This window comes from Anser anser, assembly GCF_964211835.1.
Source record: "Anser anser genome assembly, chromosome: 1".
NCBI lineage: Eukaryota > Metazoa > Chordata > Aves > Anseriformes > Anatidae > Anser > Anser anser.
In genome coordinates this window covers 117,751,756-117,778,991 of record NC_139720.1, presented here as the reverse complement: position 1 = coordinate 117,778,991, position 27,236 = coordinate 117,751,756, and the positions used below count along the sequence as shown (strand labels likewise).

General features: G+C 46.3%; 1 protein-coding gene and 1 long non-coding RNA gene across 5 annotated transcripts in view; one reads left to right on the top strand and one right to left on the bottom strand.

Annotated features, from left to right (window-relative positions):
• Window positions 1-10,025, top strand: part of HSF2BP (heat shock transcription factor 2 binding protein) — a 31,210-nt gene extending 21,185 nt beyond the window's left edge. For 2 of the 4 annotated variants that reach the window (XM_083820675.1, XM_083820674.1), the window contains exons 7-8: window positions 1,112-1,215; window positions 9,311-10,025. In XM_083820675.1, the coding sequence (XP_083676801.1) occupies window positions 1,112-1,215; window positions 9,311-9,519 (313 nt within the window). In that variant the 3' untranslated portion in view covers window positions 9,520-10,025. Of the gene's footprint in view, window positions 1-1,111; window positions 1,216-8,666; window positions 9,090-9,137; window positions 9,215-9,310 lie in introns of those variants that run through there. The other 2 variants (XM_083820676.1, XM_083820677.1) reach the window with 2 other exon arrangements.
• An 8,895-nt stretch (window positions 10,026-18,920) lies between these two features.
• The window catches only part of LOC310892636, a 28,820-nt gene continuing 20,504 nt past the window's right edge, over window positions 18,921-27,236 (bottom strand). The window contains exon 3 of the long non-coding RNA XR_014578278.1: window positions 18,921-24,656. This is a non-coding gene — a long non-coding RNA (uncharacterized lncRNA). The remainder of the gene's footprint in view (window positions 24,657-27,236) is intronic.

Below are 27,236 nucleotides of genomic sequence, written 5' to 3'. Positions count from 1 at the left end.
ATGTCATTTGGAAACAAGGGTGTTGAAGAGGAGTGCCTTTTGGCCTGTGCTGTCATGTGTTGGGCTGTGCTAAGAAAAGAGCACAGTTTACGGCCAAATTGAATTCCGGTGTTGTTGACTTAAAACAAACGAAAAAAAAAAAAAAAAAGCCAGATCTCTTTCCACTTGTAAATTGGACGTAATCAATCTGGATTCCTGAAGGCAGAATAAATAGAAAAGCCCGTGATGACATTCTGAGGGATGAGCAGTTACTTCTTTTCACAGCAGGGTCTCCCTTCACAGTGCGGATTGCGTGGCCCTGCCTGGCTCCCCAAGGGCTTGGATGGATGCAGGGCGAGCCGTCTCTGCCCTTCACCCGCAGCAGAAAGGACAGGTCTAGCTTAGGAGGGAGCGTGCTAAGCTGAGTTATGACCACTTGTACTTCCCTTTTCCATCCATAGGGCCTGTCCCTTTTTTTCAAGTGCTTTTTAAGGCATAGTAACTTCCCCGACAGTGGGGAGAGAGCACGTTGGTGTTTGCTGTGCGTTGGCTGTGTACTGCATCTGTTCTCGCTTGCAGGACAAATAGGAGGATACTTGAAAGAGGGTGGCACAAGCAGTGTGTCTGTATTTCAGCTGACCGAAGGATCGGTGTCCATAAGGTGCATGCTGCACAACCCATGGAGCACGTACTTCTTTTTACGTTGTTTCTAGTACTCAATGTCCAACCTCTCTTTTTTGTGTTTCTTATTGGCCCTTTTATTTGTCAAGGCAGACAGCTGATTCGAGATGATTGTGTGCCAGTGGGGATTGTCACTACGAAACCTCTATTATAGAGCTTGTCTGGTCACATAAAGCCAAATCCTGGTGTTGCACGTTATATAATGCATCTTGCGGAGTTTGATGGGACTTTCTTACTGTCACATGGGATGTTTTTCCACATGAGCAAAATACATGATTTAACAGTAGAAACAAGGTTTTGCACAACATTGCTTATATAGCATTTGAGACTTGTTTCTGTTATCAAAGTGTAAGTTATTAGAATAGGCTTCTGCATCAATATGTGACGGGCGTAAATAGCAAAAGATGCAAAGAAATCAAAGAACATCACTTCTTTTTTCTTTCAATTTCAGGCTAATGCTAATGTCACTTTACAACGTGAGCATCAACTTGAAAGGCTTGAAGTACATCAGTGAAAGTCCAGGTTTTATTCCTTTGCTGTGGTGGCTATTGAATGGTAAGTTGTTCTGAGAACCTTGCAAATTGTGACTTTGGGAATTGTAGTTTGGGAATGGCTATTGCAAATACCAAAATAGATTTTTTTTATGTGTAACCTGATACATGTAAAGCTTTTGTCAGATTAAAAGTAAACAAAAAGGTCAGATAGAGGGAGATGTTCATTTCCCACCACATTTTTGGTGCTGTGTGTAATACTCCATTAATACAAAATTTATGGATGGTAGTATTAAAAATAGGAAATGGTGAAATTTTGTGAAGTGCTTTAAAAAAAGCCACCTGTGTTTTCATGTACCAACTTGAAAATAAAACCTGAGTGAAACTATATATCACTAACATTTAACAAAAGGAAATGTAACTGTGTTCTGAGACATTTTGGGGAAATAAGCCAATCTCTGGAGCTACACTCAGCCTGTGACAAAAGTGACCCCTTCTTCAGCTGAAGGCTGGCATTTTGCTCTAATAGGATTTGAGCTTGCCCGGCTTGAGTACTATTCCCAGCTTTGCCTTTGGTCAGTGCAGGACTTCAAGGACTTCTGTTGCCACTGTCAGCTACAAGACTGACATCAAGGCTCTGCTCTTTCAGAGGCTTCAAATCCCTGCGTAAGAGCCAGCAGAGATTGACGTTGGTAGCATGCGTTGGAATTTGGCTGGCAGCTGCGTGCACAGCTTGTCAGGGACAGTAAGGACAGCAGTAAGGACAGAGTCATGACACTGCCCTGCCTATGAACTGCTCCTGGAGTTTGCCCCGTCTTGGGTTTCTGAAGTTTCTGTGGTTTGTCCATGAGAAGATTTTGGTGTGCAGTTCATAGGATCGGAGAGGTTAGTCATCTTGGTTCTCTACTGCTGTGCAATACAAGAAGTAAATACAAAAGGTAGCTGAAGTGGCAGAGGTTGCATCTGCTTTTTCAAGGAACTAATTTAATATTGAAGTTTTTGAACAGCTTTGACTTGGGCTGGTAATCTGTAAGCTGTTCACCGTTCTCACAATTCCCTCAGCTATTTTAAAGAAAATGTAGGTACTCATACGTCTCACTAAACAACTTACTGCTTTGTACTGCCATAGGCTCACTCTGCTGTGACCTCAGAAAATTTGGTAATACTGGTAACACTGTTGAAAAACACCTGTCTGTTTTACAGTTTTTAATGTAGTTTGAGAAGAACCACGTTCTCAGAGAGAACTGAGTATATCAGCCTTTATTCTGCTATACGTAGAAATTTAACATACGTTAGTTCAGATTTTCTTTTACTTTATGTTCGGCTAATATATACGTAAGCTGTTGCTCTAGTAAAACAAACAACCAAACCAAAACCTCAAAAACCTTGTTATATATGAGTTCCTTGTTATGAGTTCCCAAGTGTGCCCTTCTAAATGTTGTGATAAGACAAGGAAGCTAATCTTGTTTGATGCAGTCTATTATTTGAAGAAGGCTCCCAGGTCGTATAACAGGATGAAACGGGGCACAGCTATAAATAATTTGCAGCTGTTAATGGCAATAAGAAATTGAAAAGCTACTCTATGTTTTGAAAGTGTTAATCACGTATGGCAGGGTGGTGGAAGGAAAAGATGGGCATGGCTAATTCCTTTACTTTTCGATAATAATTTTCTCCAGCTACAGCAAATGAGTAGGATTCTCAGATAAACTACATCTGCTGGTTCAGATTTTTGACTTCAGAGGAAGTCTGCTTACTGTCAAGGGAGATGGCTGACTAGTTTGTATATCAGATGAGAGGTCAGATCCAAGACCCAGTCTTGTTCCAGTCACTCTGTGTGAGATCTCTATCCTTTTCTCTACATTTAATCCATTTCTAAACTTTTCCAGTAGCTCCCTCCCACACGTGCTCCTCAGCTGTTTCTGTGGCCAGCATCTTCAGCTTCTGCTAGCCATGATTCAGCTTAGATACATCTGGAGTTGCTACAGCATAAGGTCTCGCAGTTTTTTCCGTACGAAAGAGCAGAGCAATGCACTCTGCTGTCAGGGTATCCTGTATACGCTGCCTTCCTGCAGGAAGCTTTTTCAAAGAGTGTTTTGGTTAAGGCTTATGAGATGATTCAGCTTTCCACGGTTCTCTAAGCTTTTATCAGCGTTCCCACTAAGAGAGGCCCCAGAAATCATCCTCTGACTTTTTTATTTTCAGAGAGTCATCCTGTTTGCTTTGCTGTCACCAAGCTACAAGTGCCTGTGACCTCATACTATACATCAGGGCCATTTTTCTCCCAGTTGCTTGTACACAGCTATTAAATCCCTCAATTCTTTCTCAGAATTTTCAGTCCCTTCCCAATACTCTCATCTCCCGAGGAAGAATGTCCTTCCCATCCAGCGAAGAAGAGAGCAACTAATAAATAACTTGACTCTCTTTATTCCCCCTTGCTGTACCTAAAGCAAAGAGGGGTTTGATTCAGGTTGTCTAGTAGGCTTTTCGAAATATGCCGTGACATTGAAGACATGGTTGGTAAAAGAAAGGAGGTAAACGTGATTAAGATTCCTGCTGGAGTAAGAATGTTAACAGCAAACTGGGTTTGTCTGTCCTGCTGCCTTTAGAAAATTTGGATGAGCCAGTCTGTCTTCATATTCACGAGGAAGAATTCTTAATAGCTCCTTCTGCTGGAGGCTATACTGAAAATAGGAGAAAAACAAATGTTTGACACACTTTTTTGAAGGTATTGCAGCTCTCTGTAGCCTTAGCACTTTGTGACATAGGCTATTCTCCTCCTCCCCCCTTTATGTACTGAAAGGTGAGCATCCTTTAATACACAACAGCGGTCACTGAAGAAAATAGTGCGGTAGCTATCTAGCTGTTCTATAGGTACTGGTGTTGCATAGGTATCACCTGTACCTACCTATACCTTCCCAGCCTGGCACCAGCATGAAACATGTGAATGAATGATGACTCAGATTTCTGTCTGCGGAGCAGCTTGTGGGATTAGTAGAGTTCTCTTCTTGTGGAGCACCATTTGTGTGTGGAGCAGCTGTTACTGTCTTGGAGAAAATAGGCAGCTTTAGTTTTCTCCATCTCCATCTGCCATCCCTGTGTTGGTATCTTGGCTAAAGGCTTTATGTAACTTTCAGATTTAAGGAAGCCCCGTCCTCAGCAGTAGAAAAAGATGTTATATAATTTTCTGTAGAAATCCACTTGCGATTTTTCAGTATTATTTTCTTCCAGTGCTTTACTTCTGTGGATGCAATGAGACTTTCAATCTGTAGTTCCCCAAGAGGTAGATTGGGACTTTCCTCTGCCAACGATCTTTCGAAGAGTAAGAAAATGCAGTCAGCTCAGGTGTTAATAGTAAATACTGTGTTTGTTTTTCATTTTTGATCATACAGAACATCTACAAACAAATATGTATGGGTAAGATTTGGTCTGGGCTCTTCTCTGCTTTGTTTTTTAAATAACCCATACCTCTGTTTTATTTTTCCCCTTTTTTCTTTTATTGCAGTTAAAAAAAATGTTCTTGTTGGATACATGAGAAAGGTGGAATTCAGAGGCAGTATGTCAGTGACATTTCCCATCCATAGCTGGGAAATTGCTCCAGGTACTTCATTAAACAGAAGACAAGAGACAAGGACTAATTTTAGACCTCTCCCTTCAGTTTCCTCCACAACAGTTCCATACGGAAATCTAACCTTGTTTATCCAAATTCTTTGCAAATGATGGGCTCCTTTATAAATGTCTATAGGAAGCACATTCTCATTTTGCTAATGCTGCCTGCAACCTTCAGTATTTGCTTTTCATGACTAACCCTGAAGGTTTCTAATGCCTTTCTTTTCTGTTTGAATTGCTTGTGGCTGTCAGAGTTTTTGAAAGTCAGGTTATTTGCATGGCAGCATGTTATTTAAAAGACATCTGGACAAACAGAGCCCCACTGTTTATAAATCAGTGTCTGTATTAAAACAAATTTTGGTTCATAAATCAAAACCTCAGTTACCAGTCTGTCAGGCTCTCAACAGTTTCATCGTCTCTGGGCTGTGAAACTACGCTAAAAAAGAGGATTGCCCTTCTTGCCCTTAAAGACCACATCCATTTTCTTGAATGCAAATATATCAGCTCTGACGCAGAAAGTCCTTGAACCACTGTTAGACGAGAGGCTGGAAGAGTGGCTAGAGGAGGTCTCACTAAACGCTTCCCCTTTTCCACGCTGTGCTCTGAGCGGCTGCTGCAAATGATGTTTGTCTAGATGGACCTCCAGCTGAGCCCCAAGTGGCTGTCCTTACCGTCTGAGCAGGAGTTCTTGACCAGGTCCTCAGAACTACTTAACAGCAGACTCGTGCAAGCTGATGTTCTCCTGAGGAGAAACTATTGTGAATATATGGAAGGAACCTTAGCTCTGGTAAATGCATCTGTCATTGTAAAGCACGAGTTTGGGCTGTTGTTCAGTAGCTACCGTGGGGATCCTTAGGAGCCCGAGTTAGGATTGATTGAAGCTGGGGAGCGCACCTAACAGCTCACCCAGGATCTGCCAGCTGCAGAGCAGCATCACTGCCAGCTCCTTTTCACTCTCGGCACCTTATGTAGCTGTCAGGCAACTTGGGACTGTGTTTGCTGCTTCAGTCTGGACTCCAGGAGTCTCTCTCAAGGATTTCCTTGATAAAAGCATGACAGGCGTGTATCTGTAGGAGAGTGGGGGATTCTGGTTAGCTGAACTCCTTGACTGATAGTGAGAGTAGTTTCTTGGCCAGGGAGCAGACTGAAGCAAGCCCAGCTGCTATACAGGAGCTGGGGGAAGGTATCTTGGAAAGAGGAAGTACATTTGTATCCGTAAGAATTGCAACAGCAAGCAAAACTCTTTTTTTTTTCTGCCATAGTGTTCTCCCTGCTCCTTCCCCACAAAGTGTCTTTATTGCAACACCTCTTGGCTCCTCAGACCTATCAGCATTATGAAAGTGTCCTGAAAACGCTGCATTGCTGCAGATATTAGCTCAGCTCCACCAGTGCTAGCAATGTAAGACCTTACACGGGGCAAGCTGTGGCCCTGTGTCCCTGTTAGACCTGCTGTGAACACAGGCAGTCTGACAGGTTCAGAAAAAGGAGAGGGGGAGGTTGCCCCTTTGTGCTAGAATCAGGCAGTGATTGAACTGAATTACACTAGCAGCAGCGGTGGGGAGCTGTTGAAATATTGCTGTCATACATAGGCATAGCTGTAAACTGCTTGCTGGTAATAAATCTTTTGTTCGGGTGGCCAGGGAATGGTATGGGCACGTGTAAATGGAGTTCACCCAGCTCAGAGGCAATTGTAGATAAGCTGTTTAGCATTGATGTAATGCAATTACTTAAATCCCGCTGTAGGGAACAGTTCATCTGGGAGCACGGTGCTAATGACAGATGTGACTAAAACCTGTCCGCGTTATCAGTTGCTTTTGTCAGTGACTGAAAGCCAGTGACATCAAACAGTAGTGCTGGCAGCTCAGAGAACGTCAGCGAACTCCAGCAGCTTCAATACCTTGTTAAAATGACATCAGCGTTTTATGAGGGTGGCAGGCTTACGCTCCACGTGTGATCCCCGACTGAGGCAAGCAGCTTGATTTCCTACCCTATTCCCCAGAAATAATGATTGTGGTTTTGAAGTTTCAGTGTAGGAGACGTGTGTGCTAGTTGTTGGGAGGTTGTGATGCAGTGATTTGATTGCAGCTGAAGCTTTTTATTTTTTTTCACCTTGTACAAACAAAATGTTACTCAGCTAGTGTAGAAATGACTAAATCTGGAAGCTATTGAAATGCACATAATGCTGAATAATGAAAATTCCTTACATTTCTTGTGAGCATTCTCTAGATGGGTCTTTCAGAAACAATCCCTAATGATATTGGAGAGGGAAGAGAAAGACTTCCAGGGTTATTTTTAAAAATCCTCTTAGGAAATGTGGTTATCTGTAGTAAGTACTCTTCTCAAAACCATATGTAATTTTAAGGGAGCATATTCCAAGGCATATGTATTTATTTAATTCAGAGCATCTCGGAACACATACTCAACAATGGAAATGAGAGGTTAAATGCATATTATGTCATCCTCTGGTGTAGGACCATTTCCTTCCTTTGCTGTGTGCCTGAGTGCCTAATGTGTTCTTCATTTGAGTGACTCAAGCTGTTGGGCTTCCCTGGCTGCTGTTGGAGATTCTTCCTAGAATCTCTTTGCTCTTACTGGAAAACATTCTTGCTAGTCAAGCTGGAAGTCATTTCCTGATCTCCTACAGATACTAATCTTATTACCTCCCCTGCTAACACATCTTCCTTGATCAATTCTTTACTTTCTACAGCCTTTAAACACTTGCAGATAATACTAATGTAGATGCCTGTAACAGCATTAATAATGGAGCACTTTTCATCCAGAGATTTACAACGTCTTACATGCATGAAGCTTCCCAGCAGCATTGCAAGTCACTAAAAGTATTAATGTCTTTATTTCATGGAGGGAAATCTCACACAGAGGAAGATTGTAATGAGCTACATAGATTTCACTTTGAAAAGCTTCTTTCTTCTTGGCTATTTGGGCTGTGTCATGTTACTGCTATTTCCAGCGAGGAATACTAAGTACAGAGAAAGGGCGCAGATGAAAAGTGCAGACTTTGAACATTATACCTGGAAAAAAAATACGAATTTAAAAAAAAAAGACTAGCAGGCATGAAGATAAAAATGGAAGAATCGGAAGGAAGAACTCAAGGCTTTTAGTCATGTTTTCATGAGGTCAGCATAAATCAGAAAACCAAAAACCTGCACACACATTTTTTTCAAACGGGTTTACTGAAGTGTTGCTGCCCAAGAAACCAACATAGTCTTGCTGTCTGTGAGGCTGTTACAGCATTTCTCCGTGAGAAGTTATGACTCCTTATCACTTCACAAAGCTCCACTTCTCCTCCAGCTACTGTTGGAGCTGATGATGGAGAGGAATTCTGTAGGGCCCTCAGCCCAGGAGCCAGCAGTAGCAGCAGCTGTGCTATGGGCACGGTCACTTCTGTGGGGTGTGCAGCACTAATTGTTGTTTCTGTTGTTTTTAAATACTGACTTGAATGACTAAAGTTGTCCAGTATGTCCAATGACTAAGATTCTTGTTGCACAGAAACTCAGGAAATGCGTGTTATTGGTTGGTTTGGGGCAGTTCCTGTGTCCTCTGATTATACCACGCTCTACATCTCTCAGGGGAAAGGCTTCTTAAGAGGTTTACACCTTAAATAGGGAAGAAGATATGGTAGAAAAGACCTCCGTATCTCATTTACTGATGGAAAATGGAGGAAGAGAGGTAATGGCTGGCTTGTGGGCGTAGATCAGATGTCACATTCTTTAATGCTGTACCTCAGCTTTGCGCCAATGGGAATTGCTTAAAAATTCCCATCTGAACAGATAGTTTCATGCTCAAAGCCATAGTCGTTTTTGCTGTCCATCTTACTCCATTTTCTCCCTTGGGTGCTTTCAGCATTTCCCCTTATGCTTTAATGAATAATTCTCCTTACTCCTTTTTCAGGCCGTTGGTGTAGTTATTAAATCAGCCAGCAAATAAAAGAATTTGCCTCAGCCCAAGCAACAGCGCTTAGCTTCAGTACCCGTTTCAATTTTGTGTAGACTGAATTAAACACTTGAAAGGTTGATACATCATTACCAAGAAAGTTTTGTAAAGATTAATATTTTATTGAGCTTTGAAGGAACCTGAAGGCTTATGTAAAACAAAATTAAAGGAAAGCGTGGTGATTTACTGCTGATTTGATTAGTTGGCCTGTTTGTTTCTTAACTCTGAGTAGCAATGGGATATAGCTTGTTGCGCGTTTAAATTGGACTGCATCCAACAGTACATCTTGGTTCCTGACTGAATAAATTCAAGTTGATAAACGCCCTCATTTATAACCTTTTCAAAATCTGAAAGGCAAGAGAAAGGTTTCTGGTTGTCTGCTGTCCCTCCGAAAGCTGCTGAGGAGGGCTTAGGTGTTTTTTTTTTCAGGTTCCTTCTGGAGCCCACCAGCCAGCACCACATGGCAGCTGCGAGTTACGGTCCTTCAGCTCTTCCCCGCCTACGTGGTGGGTCATGAGAAATGGCAGCATCGAACTTTAATGCTACTGTTTTTGGACTCACTTCTAATAAGCACTGGATTTTTTTTCCTCCCCCATGTTTAGACCCAGATACAGAAGTTTGTCTGCATGTTCTGCGGCTCCTCCAGTCCATGATTCTGGAGCCAGAAGTATTAGCCAAGTCAGCCTCTGAGATGCGTGATACTTTGCCATTTCAGCGCATCACCGCACTGACAAAGAGCCGCAATGCGGATCTGCAAGCACTTGCAAAAGAACTACTTGAAGATCTTAAAATACTTGAGTATGAAGCATAGAAAAGCTCTATGACACCAACTGCTTATGTCTTTCCTGTGTTTCTATAATGCAAGAGTTATTGGAAATGAGTCTTGACTGAAAAAAACTCAGCCTAAATTCCTCTGACAAAATCCCTTTCTGAAATTAGCTAACCCATGTAAAATAATGCTGAGGAAAATGTGTTGGGTTTTAACTGTCCAAATATGATCTTAGGTGATCTGGTAGAGACAGGAAAGACAGAAAGTTTGAGCAGAATTGTGTTGATAATGGGTTTCCAAAGTGATACAGGTTATGTTGTCTGTTTATCACATATAGGGAATAGAGTAGTCATCTCATACATGGATAATACCTTGTTTATTGCAGTGGTAAATAATCCTTTTGGTCCACCCTTAAGAATTATTGTACTGGAGGAAAACTTTGTTGCTTGTCATAATGTTGCTCGTGTCAGAATGCATCCCAAGTTCTAGTGTTATTGTTGTTATTTCTCCCCTCTCTTTCCATTTGAATAAAAGAAAACTCACATTCTATGGCATGTAATGGATTCTGTTTTCAAAATTCACATCAATCCACTGGACCAGCAAATCAACCCATTTTGTGGCTGCCAAGCATTCTAGAAATTGAGCCATTGTTTTTTTCAAAAGGCCTGAAAAAAAAGGGGATGAATTACTGTTGTTTGTGGTACCTCGATGTGCACTGAAGAGGCCAAATAAACTGCCTCTGTCAGGAGCAGCATTGCATTGCCTCAAAACTGTGTTGCTTGTTAGAGCCTCTTTGTATAACTTGGTTACCTCATTGGTGCATGCAGACATTTGCGTGCTTTGTATTGGTGGAATTTACACATTTATTTTAGAAAAAAATAGTGTCCATTTCTGTGATGACAGCCAGATAGGTGATGCTGTTTGAGGGAATAGCAAATGAGAAATGCAACGCTGTGGTAGCAACTTTTTTCACACTAAAGCTGTGGTACCTCAGCTGTGGATCCAACATACCAACAAAACTCAGTGTGAACTTCTTTTAATCCAGCTGTACAGAGAATACATAGGATTTAAATATTGTGATTGGCACATAGCTTTACAGGAAGACCATTGTAAGAAGTGTAGGTTAAGGTATAGGCACGAGAGCATTTCCCATTAGGCTTTTTGCAGAATGATGAATTTTTGCAGTTAGAAACGCCATATATTGGCTTCAAATCACTTGGAATAATTGTCTCAAATACTACAGATGGTAGCAGTCTGGTTTGGGACTATTTCATATGAAGGACAAGATACAGATCTCACATGCATGGAAGTGTTGCATGGGGTTCCACTGTGTCTGATTCGAGACTACATTGAACTTACCAGGCAACAATTTTTGGAAGGCTTTAAATCTTCTTTAAAGCATGCTTTCTTTGGATTTGTTTTCTTATCTTACCGTCCTAGCTGTACCTCATGGAGTTTAATCCTAAAGGGATCCGAGTGATAACCTATAATTTCCTGGAATATCAACTCATGAAAGCGTTCAATTTTAAGGAACACTAAAGGGCATCCGCTTTTCATTTAATGGCTATCTCTTCATGAGAATCTTTCATCAAACTTTTGGAAGCCAGTAAATACCAGAAAAAGAGGAAAGTAGTTCTGTGAGCAGAAGAACTGGTGAAACCTCATGTTCTACGGCTCTGAGATGCTTCTTGAGAACCTTCCTGTCCTTTCCAGCCCTTCCCCCTATGAAACCAAGTCCACCCAAGGGACTGCGTGGAGTGCACTTGAGGGTGACGTGGACACTCGTGGTCAGGTTAGTGACCTATGGCAGTGGGCTGGCTAGCTGCTGCCAAGGAGGGCGTACACTGCTCTGCCAGCTTAGCCCCCACAAAAGTTTTTGTTTAGGTCTTTGCTGCTGTTACCCTAGCAGCTCATGGAGCTTGAGGGAGCTTCTTTGGGAGGTCTTCTCCCTCTGTCAGGCTTGCCGGTTGCTGACTGACACGTGCAAATATTATGAAGAGGGACAAGCAATGAAGTTGCACCTAATCTCTGTATGAAATCAGGAAGCAAAACACTCAGGGCTGTTATTTTAATTGTGTGTTCACCAAAAACCTCGGGTGTGCTCAGCACTTACCAGCCACGTTAAAACAGGTGAGTCCGGACACTGCAGTTCTGCCCAGCAGGCTGCGCAGATCTAAAGATAAGTGTTTGACTGTCTCCCAGATGCCTTGTTTTTCAGGCACAGCTCGCCGGGACTGCTTCTTCAGAATCTCACCATCAGTGATCCACCTACCTTGAGAAAGTCCTTTTTCTGGTCTAAGGGCATCATTATGCAAGGCTGATAAATGAGGAAGAGTCACCCTGTCTGTGAAACATTTCCGAGTTGAACATGGGTGGTATATAGAACACAATATGACACTATATTGTCCTGCTATTGTTAAAGACCGTTTAAAATATGCATTATAAACCTTCGGTTTTAATTTTCTGTGAAGTTTGAGCCTGAAACTGTGGGCCACTAGGAAACTTTACTGGTTAAAACCAGAGTTTAATGTAGGCTTTGGAAATGGTGGCTTTAAAGCCTTTTTTTTTTTTCCCCTCTGTTTTCATCTGTTGGATGCTTTCTCTGGATCCTGTTGAAAAGTTTGGGGTTGTTCTGTATAGTAACTCATCAGCCACCTTACCAGCTTGCAGGAGACAAGGCAGTTCAGACTAAGCACTAGTTTCAGTAGCCCTGCTCAAAGTCCGGAGGTACTCCCTTAATGTCATTTCCTCCATTGCACAATCTCACAGTTTCAGTTGAACAAGAAAATGTGAGTTTGGTGTTGGACTGCGAAGATTATCAGAGTTGTTCCAGATCTACAGCGATATAGCTGAAGGAGGAATTTGACTCTTACGCTAAACCATCTCAAAAGATTAAAAATCTGTGTTAAAAATCTTTAGAAGATAACCCCTGTTTACTTCACAATATCAGCCGCACAATTAAAATTGAACTTTACTCCTCTGAGTTTTATGTACTGCGCACAAAGCTGCTGAAATTACGTCAGTTCACTGACACTCCGGGGAAATGCTCGCTTTTCATATTTGATGCTGATGATTGATTAGACGCAAAGGAAAAATGAGTGTGGAGCCTCTAAACATATTGTCTGTAAATTAAGGAATTTGTCTATGCAACGTACTGCCCCAGCAGTTGTTTGTGGAGGTCCTTAGGTAGGTTTTGAGCAGGAGCTGGCTGAGAAGGAACTGGAAAACCTCAGCAGAAGACAGTAAGAACCAGCCCGAAGGCAGACCTCTGGATTTCCCCAGAGGCTCCAAGCGGCAGGTACGGCAGCACGAGTGTCCTCTGAAGGGGCCTGCGGGATCTGGGATGAGAAGGGCAGCCAGCTGTCCCGTTCCTAAGGGAAAACGGTGTGTGGTTGCCTGCTGACGCTGGCCTGCTGCCAGGAACCTGCGACAAGGACGGTGGGTTAGTGCTCAAGACACCTCATCCCGTTGCGGCTGTTTAAGAGCGGGAAGTAGGTAGGAGGAGGAATGGCCGAGGGTGGTCATCTGGTCGCACGGCCACAAGTGAACTTTCGGATGATTGCATTTCATCTGGTTGCGCCAGCTCCTTTGGGTTAACATTTGCACTTGTGATATGCCGTGATTAGCAGAACTGGACGTCAGAATTGATAAGATTTTACAAGTCGTGCAAATGCTGGGTGATTCATCTCTTCTACTGCTTCCAGTCCGGAGGGATGCTGGCGGTGAGGAGAAGGGAGTTTTACTGGGGAACAAAGGACCTCTGTTTCCTCTGTTAACCTTGCCCAGTGCCTTTGCACACCACAAGGCAAGGGCTATGCAAGGAGCTGCTGCCACTTCCCTTCCAGTCACAGCACCACCAGGGAAGCTGCATCTGGACATGTCTGTGTTATTCTGGGCGTCATTTTCCTGCAAGAAATTCTGCAATTCCTTCTCCAATATACGAGTTCCAAGCTGCAGTTGGTAAAAGTCATCAGAAAAGTCTTGAGGTCGTACAGATTTTAACTTCTCCAATGCTTTATGGTGACCTTTACAACCTATAACTTGCTGGGTCAGAAACCTTAAAAAGACCTTGACCAAATTATAGTCCCACATGTAATTTATAGGACTATAATTTTTACTGTGGGCACGACTGCAGTTAAAGCACTTCTGATGCCAGGTGCTCAATCTCTTTGAAGGTGTGCTTTTCATTTTCCATGCTGTTTGGCTGCAGTCAGGAGAGGGCAGGGTTGGTGAGGGCCTCGACAAGGGCAGGGGGAGGGCAGGATATAACACAGCCTGCCTGGTTCCCAGCTGAATGGGGAAAGTCAGGTCCGACTGAGCTACTCAAGTGGCTTTCATGCCACTTGGGTGTCGCTTTGAACTAAGGCAGAGGAATGTGGCGGGTGTTAGAAAAGCAGGTGAGGTTTTTGAAGCTCTCTGCAGAGATATAAATGCCTTTTTTTCTTCTGTTGCTGTATTGCCACAGGTGTCAAGCAAAGTGTAAGAGTCATCCTGTATTAGCACAAAACAGAAAATTGAAAAAGCAGGAAAAAAAGCCCAGTACTTGACTCTGCACCCTTTTGTCCTGAGCAGTCTGGGGTGTCCAGAGTCAATTTCATAGCATCACAGAAGTGTTGAGGCTGGCAGGAATCCCTGGAGGCCACCTGCTCCAAGCCCTGCCCAAGCAGGGCCACCCAGTGCAGGATGCTCAGGGCCATGCCCAGGCGGCTTTTGGAGATCCCCAAGGAGGGAAACACTAAATTTCGAGGACACTTTGGCTTAGCCATCGCGTGTCTGAGAGCTGTTCAACACAACCAGCTCCTCAGTGCTCGCCAGTATACTGTAGCAGACTTACTGTCGTTGTCCCTGGCATTTTTACAGCTCTTTTGGGGCTCTTTGGGGCCTTTGGGGCACAAGGATGGGTCTTCAGGAGAACTTCTTCCTTTTGCTCAGCCTTTGCGTTTCCAGGAACTGCTGGAAGGAGGAAGAGGGCGGTGGGCATTCAAAGACCAAGAACAGTCAGCTCCGGGTCATTGTGGTGGGAGTCTGGATCTGTGCGTTCACTATAGGGTCAGGCCAGGAATACTCTTAGCATGTGCCAGAACATGTAAGGTGACACTACAGGGACGACGATGAAACAGGAACAGGGGGAAGGGTCTTCAGGCCGGCCCAGGAGGGAAGCAAAGCACGGGGGTGTTAAGGGGACAGCCGGTGGGTGCAGGTCCCCGCAGGGGCTGTAAGGCAGTACCCGTCCTGCTGACGATGCTCCCAGCAGGGCTTAATTGGTCTGGCGCAAGGGATGCAGCGAATGCAAAAGAGACATATTTTTGTGGGGGTGCCAGGCAGCTTCTGAGCTGAGCCAAGCTGCTGCCACAGCAGGGTGGGAGCTTTTAAACCTGGAAAGCTGCTCCTGGGGCCGGGTCTCGGTGGGTGTAAGTTGGCTTTGCCGCACCTCTGGCAGCTGATGCTGATCCTCCGTGCCTCGGAGGGAACCTCAGGGCAGCTCTCTGACGAAAGGACAGCTCAACACGCGGCTGAGCTGCCTGCAGCGTTTCAAGCCCAGCGCCCCTTGCCTCTGCAGCGTAAGTGACCACGAAAGTTCGTAAGAGGAGACTTAATCAGCCCAGGAGAGCTTAGGGAGGTCTGCAGCACGAGGCGAGGGACTCCTGCCGCACTACAAATGTGTGGCTGCGACCTGCTGCTTGGAAGCGGGCCCAGCGTGAGCGATAAAGGCAGCGAAGCCTCTGACGGCAGCGGCAGCAAGCAGAGCACGGAGGGGAGGGCGTGCGAGCAGATGCTTCTTGCTCCTGTCCCCGCAGCTGGGCTGGCTTTGCTCCGGCCTGGCGCACTGGCACAAGCAGCACTGGCAAGCAAACTGCCCAAGCTGCATGTTTTTTTTTTGTTGTTTTTTTTTTTCTTCTGGGGGGAGAGGGAATGGCCGAAATCCCCAGGGCCTCTTCTGTGCCAGAAAGTGATGCTAGCATTATACGAGATGCCTGCTCTGATTAAAATACCTGGGGTGATGGATGTGGGGTGGCGAGGAAAGGCCCCCCAGCCTGCCCTGCTTGCAGGTCCCCCGCCTTGCTGCCCCTGGAGATGTGCAGAGCTGCTCACAGCACCCGGCTTTGATCCGTGATGTGGTGCTGAGGTGGGCTCCTCAGAGGGTTGTGTGAGCCTCCCACAACCCCTGCCCCTGCGGTGGCTGTGTCCCACAGGGCACATCTGCCTGCGGCCGTCCTTGCAGCTCACACCACATTACCTTTGGCTTATGAGGAGCCAGGTAAAAACAGCCCAGTTTCAGACTTGCCTAAGAGCATCCCCAGAAGAATTTGCTCCTTTTTAAATGATACCGGATACAATGTGAATTGGGGCTGTGTGGAGGAGCTCTCCTTGCCTACAAACCTGCATTCTGTGGACATCACCTCCAATTTGCATGTGTAGGCGTGCCGGAGTGCTTGCAAGATCCCCAGTACATGCATACAGAATCATGTGCGCTCCTGTGACCGTCTTTTTGCGTTTTGCAGCTTGAAGGAGTGCAGCTGCATTTGGGGAGCTGCAGCTTCACACCGTGCCTGACACAAAGAAGAGCAGAGCTCTCCATGCACTTGGAAATTGTTCGGTAACAAGAAGCTACCGACAGCGATCGTTTCTCTTCCCAAACGTATAGCTTCTCTTCTTTTTGTTCCGGTAACAGTTCATTCCCGCAGAGCGATTTTCATTTTCATTACGACCCTGTTGCAGCAGAAACTTAATCTCCCTGAAACGAGAGCCGCCGAGTAGCAATGAGTCACCCTGGTTCCCGTAAGGAAGCCCCTTCAGGAAGCCTCTAGCAACGATGTCCTGCGCAGCCCTGATCAGCCGCTGAGCTATTCAGCCTTAACACTGCTGACAGGGTGTAATACTGCCCCGGAAACCTTCGGAGATTGCTTGTCAGACACAGCCGGGGCCTGACTGTGCCCAGGCAGCTTATCTAGCTGCAGACAGGTCTTGGGCGAGGAAGCCAAGGGAAAGGGGGTACCCTCTTGGCTATAAATGGCAGGGGACCAAAAGGTACGGGAGTCATTTCGTGAGCACCAGTGGCAACCTGGAACGCAGTCAGAAAAAATAAAGACCATCTCTGGGGATCGTGAAGCCAGGTGAGAAGCTGAGCTGCTAAAAACAATGGTGCTGCTGTGAGTGGCCTGGGGAGAGGGGAGGCGTCGAGGACAGGTTGCAAGCAGGGGGGCACAGTGAAACTAGTGTGCAAGTTGCCAAAGAGGAGGCAGCTTCCGAGCACTGCACAGAGCCTGTAATGAAAAGGGCTCAGTATCCCAGAAACCTTTGGCCCCAGAATGACAGGCATTTTTCAGGTGGCGATAGGGACACAGTACATTTGCCATTAAGTTTTAATTGTAATGGAGTATTCTGTAGTGATTGGTAGTTTCTGCTGTACAGGCTGCCTGCGGCATGCAGTGGCCTTCTGGAAACCTGCTCTCTTGTAAAGCTGCTACAAGAAGAACACAGAGGGACTGGAAAACATTTCTAAGGCACTGCTGGAATGCTGAAAAAAAAAATAAAAAATCATTGTTACACAAATTGAGCTTTCCTGTAGAAGTACTGCTACTAAATCATAGTTTTAGATCTTCATTTTAGTTTCCTTAGACACAAGAAGGTGGTATGTGTCTTGTGCTCCACTGGTGCTGAGGAAATGCAGGCCCTGTGGTTCCTGCTGGGGCCTGAGGCACGGCCCTCCGGGATGAGGTGAGGTGTAGCTGCTGGGATGCTCATCTGGGGCTCAGAAGAGAGGGATTGGGTTCCACGTGCAGCCACAGGCCTCCTGTGGGCCGAATTAGCCGAGGAGCTGAGTGTCTGGAGGAGCACCCCTAATTTCAGAGGGAGCATGCTGGAGGATTGGGTCCTCCAAGTTAGGTTTCTGCTTTGTTCTCTTCACGTGACTCCCCTCCCGTCTGCCTTAATCTGACCGCTGTTACGTGGGTTGCAGAAGTCTCTGGGACAAGTGTCTGAAGGGGCTGGTGGGCACCACGGGGCTGTCATCTCACTTGGCAGCCACAGGTGAGTCACGGTGACTGAGGCCTGTGAAGGCTGCTAAGAGGGCCCGTTGTCGCAAAGTCCTGCGAGTCCTTTCCAGCCCAGGAGATGTTGCTCCTGCCAGGTTGCAGAGGAGTCGATGGAGAAACAAGGCCCTGGTGCTCTGCTTGTGCCTGGCTGGGGGAGCAGTGGTCTGAATTTGGGCCGCGTCAGCTCTGGGGCCTCGCGCAGTGAAATCAGGATGGGGCCGCTGAGAGGGGCAGGCCCGGCATCGTGGGGAGGGCTAAAACTGGTGTTGCTGCTCTCACCACCATGAATTACGTGAAGGAGAAATACTCCGGCCCTGTGCTCCTCGCCCCTCCAGATGGGAGAGCACTAAGATCCTAAATGACTAAAGAAGAGGAAACGAAGAATTAAGCACGGCTTTCTGGATGCTTCCAAGGAAGACATAAGGGCAAAGGACGTCCTGGCACTGAGGGGAAGAGAAAAAAGAAACTTGTTTCCAAGGATTCAACCCTTAAGCACAGTGACGTAGATAGAAGGAGATTCTGTTTGTGGAGCAAGTGAGGAAGGAAATTAAAGACTGGGGAATGAAGAAGCAGCTCACCAGTGCTTTGGGGCAGGGCTAGGTGGTGGGCCTGTCCCTAGGGGAGCTTGTCTCCCAAAAGCAGAAGCCACCACCTGTGGCTGCTTCACCCGTGGTCCCCGGGCTGGGCTGTGAGGACGTCCATGTGTGTGCTCGTTCATCCTCCAGGCCTGGCTCCGTTCCCTCCCCTAGGGGCTGCGGGGCCGGATGCTTTTTGACTGTTAAATCCATTCATTCTTGAAGGGCTCTACTTCCTTGGAAAGTAAAATACATTCTCGAGAAGCGGGTGACCTAAGCTTTGGGGTATGTCTTGGAAACTGGAAAATGTCCCGTGTGCTTTGTTCCTGCTGCTAGTGGAAGCTCACAGAGGCTGGTTGGGTCTGTGGCACCGTTCTGGCTGCGGATCGTGGCACCTCCCAGATCTTCAGCCAAGCCCAGTACAACTCTTGCAGCCCTCTTCTCCTTGTGGGGTCTCAAAAAATGTCCTTCCTTCATTGCACGAGGCAGCCTCCCCACACCACAGAGCCTGCTGGTGGCTCGGACGGTGTATCTAGCGAGCTGACAGCAGGTTAGCTGCAGAGAGGCTGTCCCCGAAGGGCTGCGAATCCTGTCTTAACCAAGCAGGCTGGTGCTTCTGCTTCTCCGCATCAGCAATGAGCAGTTGCCGCAGGGGATAGAGCAGAACTGAGAAAGGAAAACAGCAGCGGCGGTGACCGGAGTGCTGCACGAAGCCTCCTGGCCTGCCTTGAACTACTGAGCCGGGCACCAGGAGCTGCCCAGGGTGGGCTGATGACCTCTGTCAGCTCCATGGCCAAATCCTGCAGAGAGGACAGGAGGCAGGCAGGTAGGTGCCATTTACCCTGACCCTCTCCAAGGGCTCACTGTGATTCCCATATTTCTCTACCTTGCAGGGGGTGGGTTGTTTTTAACTCTGGAAATCTCACTGTCCTTGAGTTCAGAGTGGCAGCCAGGGCCAAAGACCCAAAGGGACAAGGCAGAAGGTCTCCTAGGTGGGAATCTTTTCCCACATCTTGCCCTTTTGCTCCTCTCCACAAAGACAGGCACCTTCCCGTGTTCTGCCCTCTTTCAGGGATTAAGCACTAAAAATGCAGAGAGGCCTTTGTACTGAAAAAAGGCTGAAAACTGCTGTAGCTACTGGAATATGTCTGTTGTCAGCAGCACTAGACCCAATGCTCGTCTGATCTGGACTTCTGTGAAAAGGCACACAGAAAGTACCTTCAGTATCATGCAGATGATGCTATTGATTGCAGGGCTTTGGGTGCCTGAGCCTCGCTGGGAAGGGGGTGAGGACGAGATCGGTGCCAATAAAATGTTACCGAATTAGCACCATTTATGCATTGTTTAACAGATTTTCTGCACAAGGCCAGAACTAATTTGTAATTGAGCAGCGGAGGAGCTGTCTGCAGGCAGCTGGCTGGATTCAGGGGTGACTCAGCTCGCTACGCATGTGTTCCCTCAGATCCAGTCATTTCCCTCCTCCTGCTCAGCTTTTCTATCTTAAAATACATTAGAAGAAGTAACTGAAAGTACAGGCCTAGCACTATGATATGGGGTTTGGGTTTCCATGAACATCCCAGGTTTTCTTTTGGGAAAAGCAATGTGCAAAATCTGTAAAGAAAATAAAATGAAAAGTTGGATTAGGGGGTTTTTATTTCTCTGTTTGCATTTGTGGGGTAAGACTCACGATATGGAGCAAAAGCAGCGGTACAAAAGGACAGACACGGGAGTTTGCTGGTATAGAACTGAAGCAAAACATAACCTCAGTGTTGATGATGTTACTTTTCAGATGAGCAGCGTGGAAAGGCACTCCCAGGCAATTGCAAATGCTCTACACCTTATCTATCATGTATGCAGAGTCAACCCCACGCGTGAGCACAGCTAAGCAGATCTCCACCTGCATTCCTGCAGTACCAATGTTTCTGCATTTGCCCATGTGTGCCTGGAGCATATCTGGTGGCTCTTCGGGCTGAGATGCTCTACAGCTCTTTCTCTGGCAGTTAAAAGGAAATTTGTCCATCTCTCTAGGAAAAGATCAGGGAGAGCAGTGGGAGACTCTGAACACTTGATTGATTTCTTTCCACTCCTTCTCTGTGAAGGCAGGGAGCTCGGGAGACCTTTGCCTTTGGCCACACCATCTAGCAGAAGCTTCCCAGGCAGAGTCCTTCCCTGGGGAAAGCTGGGGTAAGAACAAAACTTGTGTAGCTGTGAAGAAGATCTCAAAGCCACCTTTTGATGGCCAGTGCGATTTTTCACAAGAGCTGGCTCCACAGAATTTTTTATTGTATTTTAAAATACATCCCTGCTCATGGGTGGAAGTGGGTTTCTTGCACCTGTATAAAGAAAAAGCCTCTTCCTGCAGGTTAGGAAGAACTTGAAAGCTTGTGTAGTGTACACCAGCATTTCAGCAGAGACGTTCCACTGATCTTTGCTCCAGCAGAACTAATATTTGCTTCATCTGTTTTGAAATGAATAAGAAATTCCAGCAGCTGCCATCTCAGAGGAGTAGTGCAGAAGGGTACGGTTAACATCCAGCATTGTATTGAGCTCCTGGGATTGCCAGGCAAGGAATCTCTCCACTAATGATGACATTTTTAAAAACACTCTGAAGGTTTGATCTTGGTCCCATTGGGCGTTTTGCCATAGATCTTAATGGCTCTGTGGCTGATCTCTTAATCTCTAATGCACCTGTGCAAACTTGACAGTTTATTGCAATTTCATGCTTTTTGGAAATCGTCTAACACTAATGCCATAAGAGAGATCAAATTTTAAGGTCATTAGCTCAGGATACAACAAATAAATAGTGAGAGAAAACAATCCGTAAATGTCATATTTGTTTAACACACAAAGTAGCTTCTGAAGAGCAGTTATCCTTATGTCTAGAGGCAGCACGAAAATTACATTCTGTGCCTAGGAAATGTGAATCTGAAGTGAAGAGTATAACATGGTTTGTAGTCTTCTCTATTCTATTCCCTTTCTCCTCATTGTTTCCCATGCATGCATCTGACTTATTCACCAATATATTCAAATCGCAGGACAGGATTCAATGCAAAAGACTTCAAGTTCTCCTGCAGCTGAGCTTTAGTAGCAGTGTGCTTTGCTTTGAGGATAAACACTGCTTTTTAGCTGCTATTCCCAACAGAAGGAACTGTGTTAAGTGGGAAGACTTATCCCTTCTCCCCGTCACTAGAAAAGACACAGGACACTTAAGGGTAACCTGAGGCAGAAACGGGTGAACACTTTATCATTGAATCATGTCTGTTCCAGCAATAGTTACACTTAAAACTGAGCTCCAAGCCTGCCAGTGGTTCACTTGCGTAGGCAAGCCTCAACCCATCACCAGAAATGCCATTAGGGTGGGAAAATCAGTAGAAAGACACACAAACATTCCTTCTGCTAGTGATTAGATAGGGGAACAAGACAAGTGAGGGGACTGTAAGCCTCCTGCCCTCCTGTGTCCCCGTAAGCTCTGCCTGATGGAGTGCCTTTGACAGATGGTGTGATGAGGAGAGGCCACCCACCCCCGCCACTGCTGGAAGATCAGCATCTGCCTGGCTCTTTGCCCCAGGTATTTCGGGGTCACTGATACATTTTAATTTGGTCTAGCTTCTCTTTAGGCTTCTCTTTAGGTGGTCTTCCAGATGTCCTGAAGAGGACCTCTGAAGATCAGATTAGTGGTGTCACCACAGCTTCAGTACACAGCGTAGTTTTGCCAGTAAAACCTCCTCCTGTGGCCCATATCACTCCAAGACAGGGTGTCCCCACCACATAAGCAGCTAGGGGCCCTGGCACACTCCTGACAGCCCATGAAGGTGCTCTTAGAAAAGACTTCTTCTGCCCTTCCCTGTGTACATAAAATCAGGGCATGGTATTGTGTTATGATTCCCCAAATGAGAGGCTTTGTCCTTCTCTGTCACCACCTCCCCTTCCTTGCCTTAATTCTCATCACAGGATACGCTCTCCAGCAGTCCTGGAGAGCTTGTGGGGAAGCACAGATTCACAGATCCAAAAGAAACCCCAGTTTCTTTCTGAGCAATCTTTTGGAAGATTTGAGAAGTCATTTACAGTGCCTTTCCCACGGGTGAAACCATTCGGGGGACCAAACCCTCAGCTCCTGAGATGGATATTTTGTAAAAAAGTCACCCTGCCCTACTTCAGGCATCCAGCTGAGCTGGTAGATTTGTCAGCTCTCCAAAGACTGAATGGAGCCCAAAGTGAGTCATTCAAAGCACCCAAGTGTTTCTTGGTTTATGCTGAGCATACAGGGCGTTGAACCTCCTAAAGCAGTGGGTGGAATAAGTAAGTGTGGTGTACAAGTTGGATGGGATGAAATACACATTCCTTTACGTGCTGCAGGAATGCCGGGCTATCAGCAAGCCCAGATAAACTTCAGTAATGGATAACTGTTACAAGATGTTGTGTCACACTTGGGTTAAGCATGACAAGAATTTCCCCAGTGTAAGAAGATGATGTTTGCTGGAAGTATGTACTTTTTTTTTTCTTTTTTTTTTTTCTTTTTTGCTTGCTTAAAATATTTGTTTATTCATTCCAGAGAAAGTTAACACTGTGAATTTACATTTTATAATGTAAATGTTAGTCTGCTAGGTAGTTTTTCTTTTTGGCAACATTTCTCTGAGTATTAGCAAAATGTTTAATGGTTGTTTCATTCATTACAATTTTATGTGTTTCCTTAACCTTGCAACTCAGCAGGGTGACGGGGCTCCAAGCGGGGCTTTGCTCTCTTTACGATGACGTCTTTTTGCTTCTATCAAGCCCAGTGACTCAATTTCAGTTGATTTGTACACCACAAGTTTCAGCCACGCTACGGTGTGGATGCAATTTAAAATAAAGAGAGACAAAACCAAGTGTGTATAGAAAAACTGTCGCTTTTGTCATGTGAGAGGATTTGGTGTCTTTGGTAGGGTGGAAATGTGAAGTGCCAGGATTTGCTTCTGAGTGGCAGGTGCAAGATGTCAGGAGCCTCCCAGGAGCTTACAGCCCGACACACTGCCGTAACTCACATCAGCAGTAATCCAGACATTCCTGCCCAAAACGTGCAAGCAATCAGCTCTACAGAAACAGCGAGAACGGCGTCTTCTGTGGACAGGTCCTTTTCACTCTGCAGCAGCTGTACCAGCCAGAATCACAACCCCTAAGCCAAAATCCCCTGTCTAGCTGTGAACACCGCCAGACACACTCAGGAAAGATGCTGAAGATCTGGGGAATGGGTATATCTGGGAGGGTTTGGGACACTTCTTCCTGAGCCCTCCTGTTTGCTGTCATCTGTGCTCTGAGGCATGAGTACTTCCCTTGGCCTTTGCCACGTGTTCCTTGGCCACCGCCCTATTTTTTGGCAGGAACATGCACTGCAGTGTCTCTCCTGCCCCATAACAAACCCCTACCATTGCTCCGGACCCCTCTTCTGTGCCACATTGCCCCGAGCAGGGCCTCGGTGAGGCTTGCCAGGAGGCACTCGCTCCCGGCCTGTGGTCCTCCCCCATCCCATGGCTGCATGGCCCCATCCCATGGTCTGGTGGTGGAGCCGCTCTCCCCTTTTTGGGCTTGTAGATGTTAATGAAGCTCATACTGATCCATCTCTCTTGTGGTATTGCAGGTGATAAGGAAGCTTATATGGATCCAGACGGAGGTGGGACAAGTCTGTGGAGAAAAATCCACTAGAGTGTCACCAGGCAGGTTGTAGGCCTCACAGCTGGCTCAGGAAATCCCTGAAACACAAGTGGCTGTAGGCTGGAAGTGCAGGTAGTAGCAGCATCAAATATAGTTGCCTTGTGCCCGGAGGGCCAGGGTTGCTCAGCAAGGCTGTGTTTTTGCCCTGCCACGTCTTCATCAGCACTGTGGGCTTCACCTGTTGGTGCCCTCAGCTCTCCACCTCCGCTTCGCACCAGGCTCACTTTCCTTCTGTTGTGCTGCCCGTCTGCTTTTGTCCACTGCTGTCAGACAGGTGGGACACCCGAGCTGGGTCAAAACCCACGGATGTTGTGTTATCATGTTTTGTAATTACTTCTCTGCTGAATCCATTGCCTAAGCCAGTCCAAAACTAGGCCCCACAGGCAGCGGTGCTACGTAGTGTGAGGGAATGACACCGGACAAGAAGGGAGGATTATGCTGATTGCCAGAGCCAGCATAGCTGCTGATGGCTTTGTATTGTGAAACCAGAGCCTGTTAGTCCTGGTGTTACTACGCCCACAGGAACCTTTACAGCTCAAGGCTCAGCTGATGGCAACAGCTCCCCGTTAAAGTGAGAAGCGTGCTAATTTGCAGCAGCAGCAACGAGTAATTGCAGAGAATACCCCGTGGCTCCAAATACTCCACATCAGTCTGACCGGGCCTGTGAACACACTGCTCTGCTGTGGCAATGAGATCTGTAGGCTGCTGGCGCTGTCATGCCTTTGTAGTCAAACAGGTACAGATCTGAAACACGTTTTCTTCTTTTCACAGTTATCATCGTCAGTAAAGCTCCAAATCTCTCCCCACCAAATCCAATGCTGGAGTTTTTCCAGGTTTGAATCCGTGGCTTTTAAAATCCCTGGGATGTTTTTGTATTTCTCTGTTAGGAAAAAAACAAAGGAATTATATAACTATATAGGTGTCTCTATATACCTATGTATGTATCTATATAGTTACATAACTGCTGAGAAGAGTAAGTCCTGCTATCTTACTGATATTAATCGAAAAAATAAATAAAAAAGGTTCCGTGCAGAGCAGCGAGCATATCAGCCGGGGAAATGCTGTTGTAAAGCAATAGTGGCCAGATTCCCCTGTGTGCTCTGATTGCTGTGCAGCTTTCCGGGAATTCAATGTAGCCCTAAACCCAGCTTAACTAGCTGCTCCGTGCCACGGCGGCTGCTCCAAGCGTGTAGCTGGACCTGTCGATTTGTCCCTGTATAAAGCAGAGATTTCTCAAACGCATAGTGCAGCCTCCTGCTGCTTATGAAGCCTTCCTCTGTGGCTTGTATAAGCCCAGCAATCAATGCATGATACACGGCAGCAATCGATACATCACTGTCTATTTCCCTACTGTACATCCACCCCTTTCCAGCCTGGCATCCTGCAATTCATTGACCCTCTGGGGTAAAATTTCCCTTTGGAAGTGGAGTGGCCTTCTGTATCACCAGCCACTCTGGAAACCTTAGAAATAGGTCTCTGGGGAAAAAGCTGGTGTGTACTTGAAGTATTTCTCATACCTGAAAATCCCAAACCAAGCCGCTCGTGCTGGCTTGCTTTCGCAGCCATGGCCCCAGCATAGGGGGGACAGGGTGGGGACTTGCTTCCTGGCCATGCTTTCCTAGCAGAATTATGGACCTACAGCAGAGACCTCATTTTCTCCAGATGACTCAGGAAATACCCTCCCCATCAGCTATTATTGCTTAAATAATAGGGAGGGAAGTGCAACTGACTTGAGCAATATCTGAGGTACTCCATAGGGCACATCCCAAATCTTGTATAGGGCAAGGCTGCTAAGACAGCTGATTATAATGTCACTCGGTGGGCGTATACGCTTCTCTTTGTGCCCCAGAGTGATGAGGTCATGTGGAAAAATACAGATACATATTTAGAAGTCGGCAAGCTGGTGAGCAGAAATATTACAGAATCTCTTCCTAAGCATGGGCCCGTGCTGCCAACGGTTGTGCATACATTTAACTTGAATAATAGGGCTTCTAGGTAGGAAAACATGTGTACAAATGTTTGCAGGATCAAAACCTTCAACGTTAAGTTTCCAGAAAGTCTAGTCCAGGAAGGGAAAAGCCTGTCGAGGGAGAGGTCTGCTGGGATTTGATTTATGAACAGGACATCCTGCTTAGTTCTGAGATCTTGCAGATACGATTCTAGTTGGACTGCTGGGTTATTGTGATGGCAAAGAAAAGGAGCTCACCCTCTCCCTTGCCTGCTAGAGGCCACTCCAACCTATCTGGGCATCGCATCAGTGCTACACATTTGGCATTCTTTATTGCATTTCATCACCGCTGTTTACTAAGTGATGTTAAAAATGCACGGCATGTGTCCAGCTCCGTGCAAGCAGACTGGCGTGCCTGTCGTTAATTAGCAAGCTGCATGCTGTCATTGGTGTAATGAAGCTCAGTGCTGGTTCCACGACCTAGCCACAGGAGAAGACTGTCCAGAAAGCTGGGGCAAAAGGTAGAGAGCTCTTAAGAGGATGCTTCCAGGCTCCTCTGCAGCTGCATCTACACAGGGTGCCATGGGGAAGAGAGAAAGGATCCACGTCATTCTCTGGTAGGAGATAAAAGACATGCTCTGGGGTGGTGATGTTGACACATCTTCCGTGGCCTCAACATGGTCACAACTCCGCGGTCACAACAAAGAGGCTTTAGAAAGCTGCTGTGCTCTCGGTGCCTTGGGTGCTCAGCTCAAACCGCGGAAGGGCAGGCTGCCACGGGCTGCCAGACTGTCCCCTGGCTTTGGATGGAGTTGCAGTACTCCAGCACCTCGAGCTACTTCTCTGCTGCACAATTACGTGGTGCCAGGGCACATTCCCAGACCTTACGGCTGAGTCATCTACACTCTTAAATTGTTAGGATCTCTGAAGCACGTCTGTGGTCCTTCAGATGTTTCCCAGGCATGGCTTGGAAGCCAGCAGGGCCTGGATACCCTTCTTGATAGGCATTTGAGGTGAAACTGCCTTGGTTTGACAGAGAAGAAAGCTCAATAGTCTGGATGTGGAATATCCCATCCCGGCCAGCCTCAGTGCCAGAGGACAGACCTGGGCATGTCTGATTCACCGTTACAGACATAGCCTTGGTGTCCCCAGCTGCCTCTCTTCAGGATAGAGGGCTCTTTTATTAAACAGGAGGGTTACAAAGGATTGTATAGTGCTCTAAAGGTCAGTGCTGCTGTTGACTGTTCAACTAAATATAATACAGTGTGGCTTGATGGGAGCTGGTAAGGAAGGAGGTGGGTAAACTCGCTCCTCTGGCTGCTTCCTCGTGTGTGAAGGAAGGAAGTGTCCGAATTAGAAATGGGCAAGCTGTGTTTACCTGTATTTCCTTCTAGCTACGACACTGACTAAGCTAACTTTTTACCTTGTTCCATTCCCTCCGTGTCCCTTATTCCCTCTTTCCTCTATCTGTCCCCGCGTCCCCACAAACTAACGTTGAATCTCATACTTTGT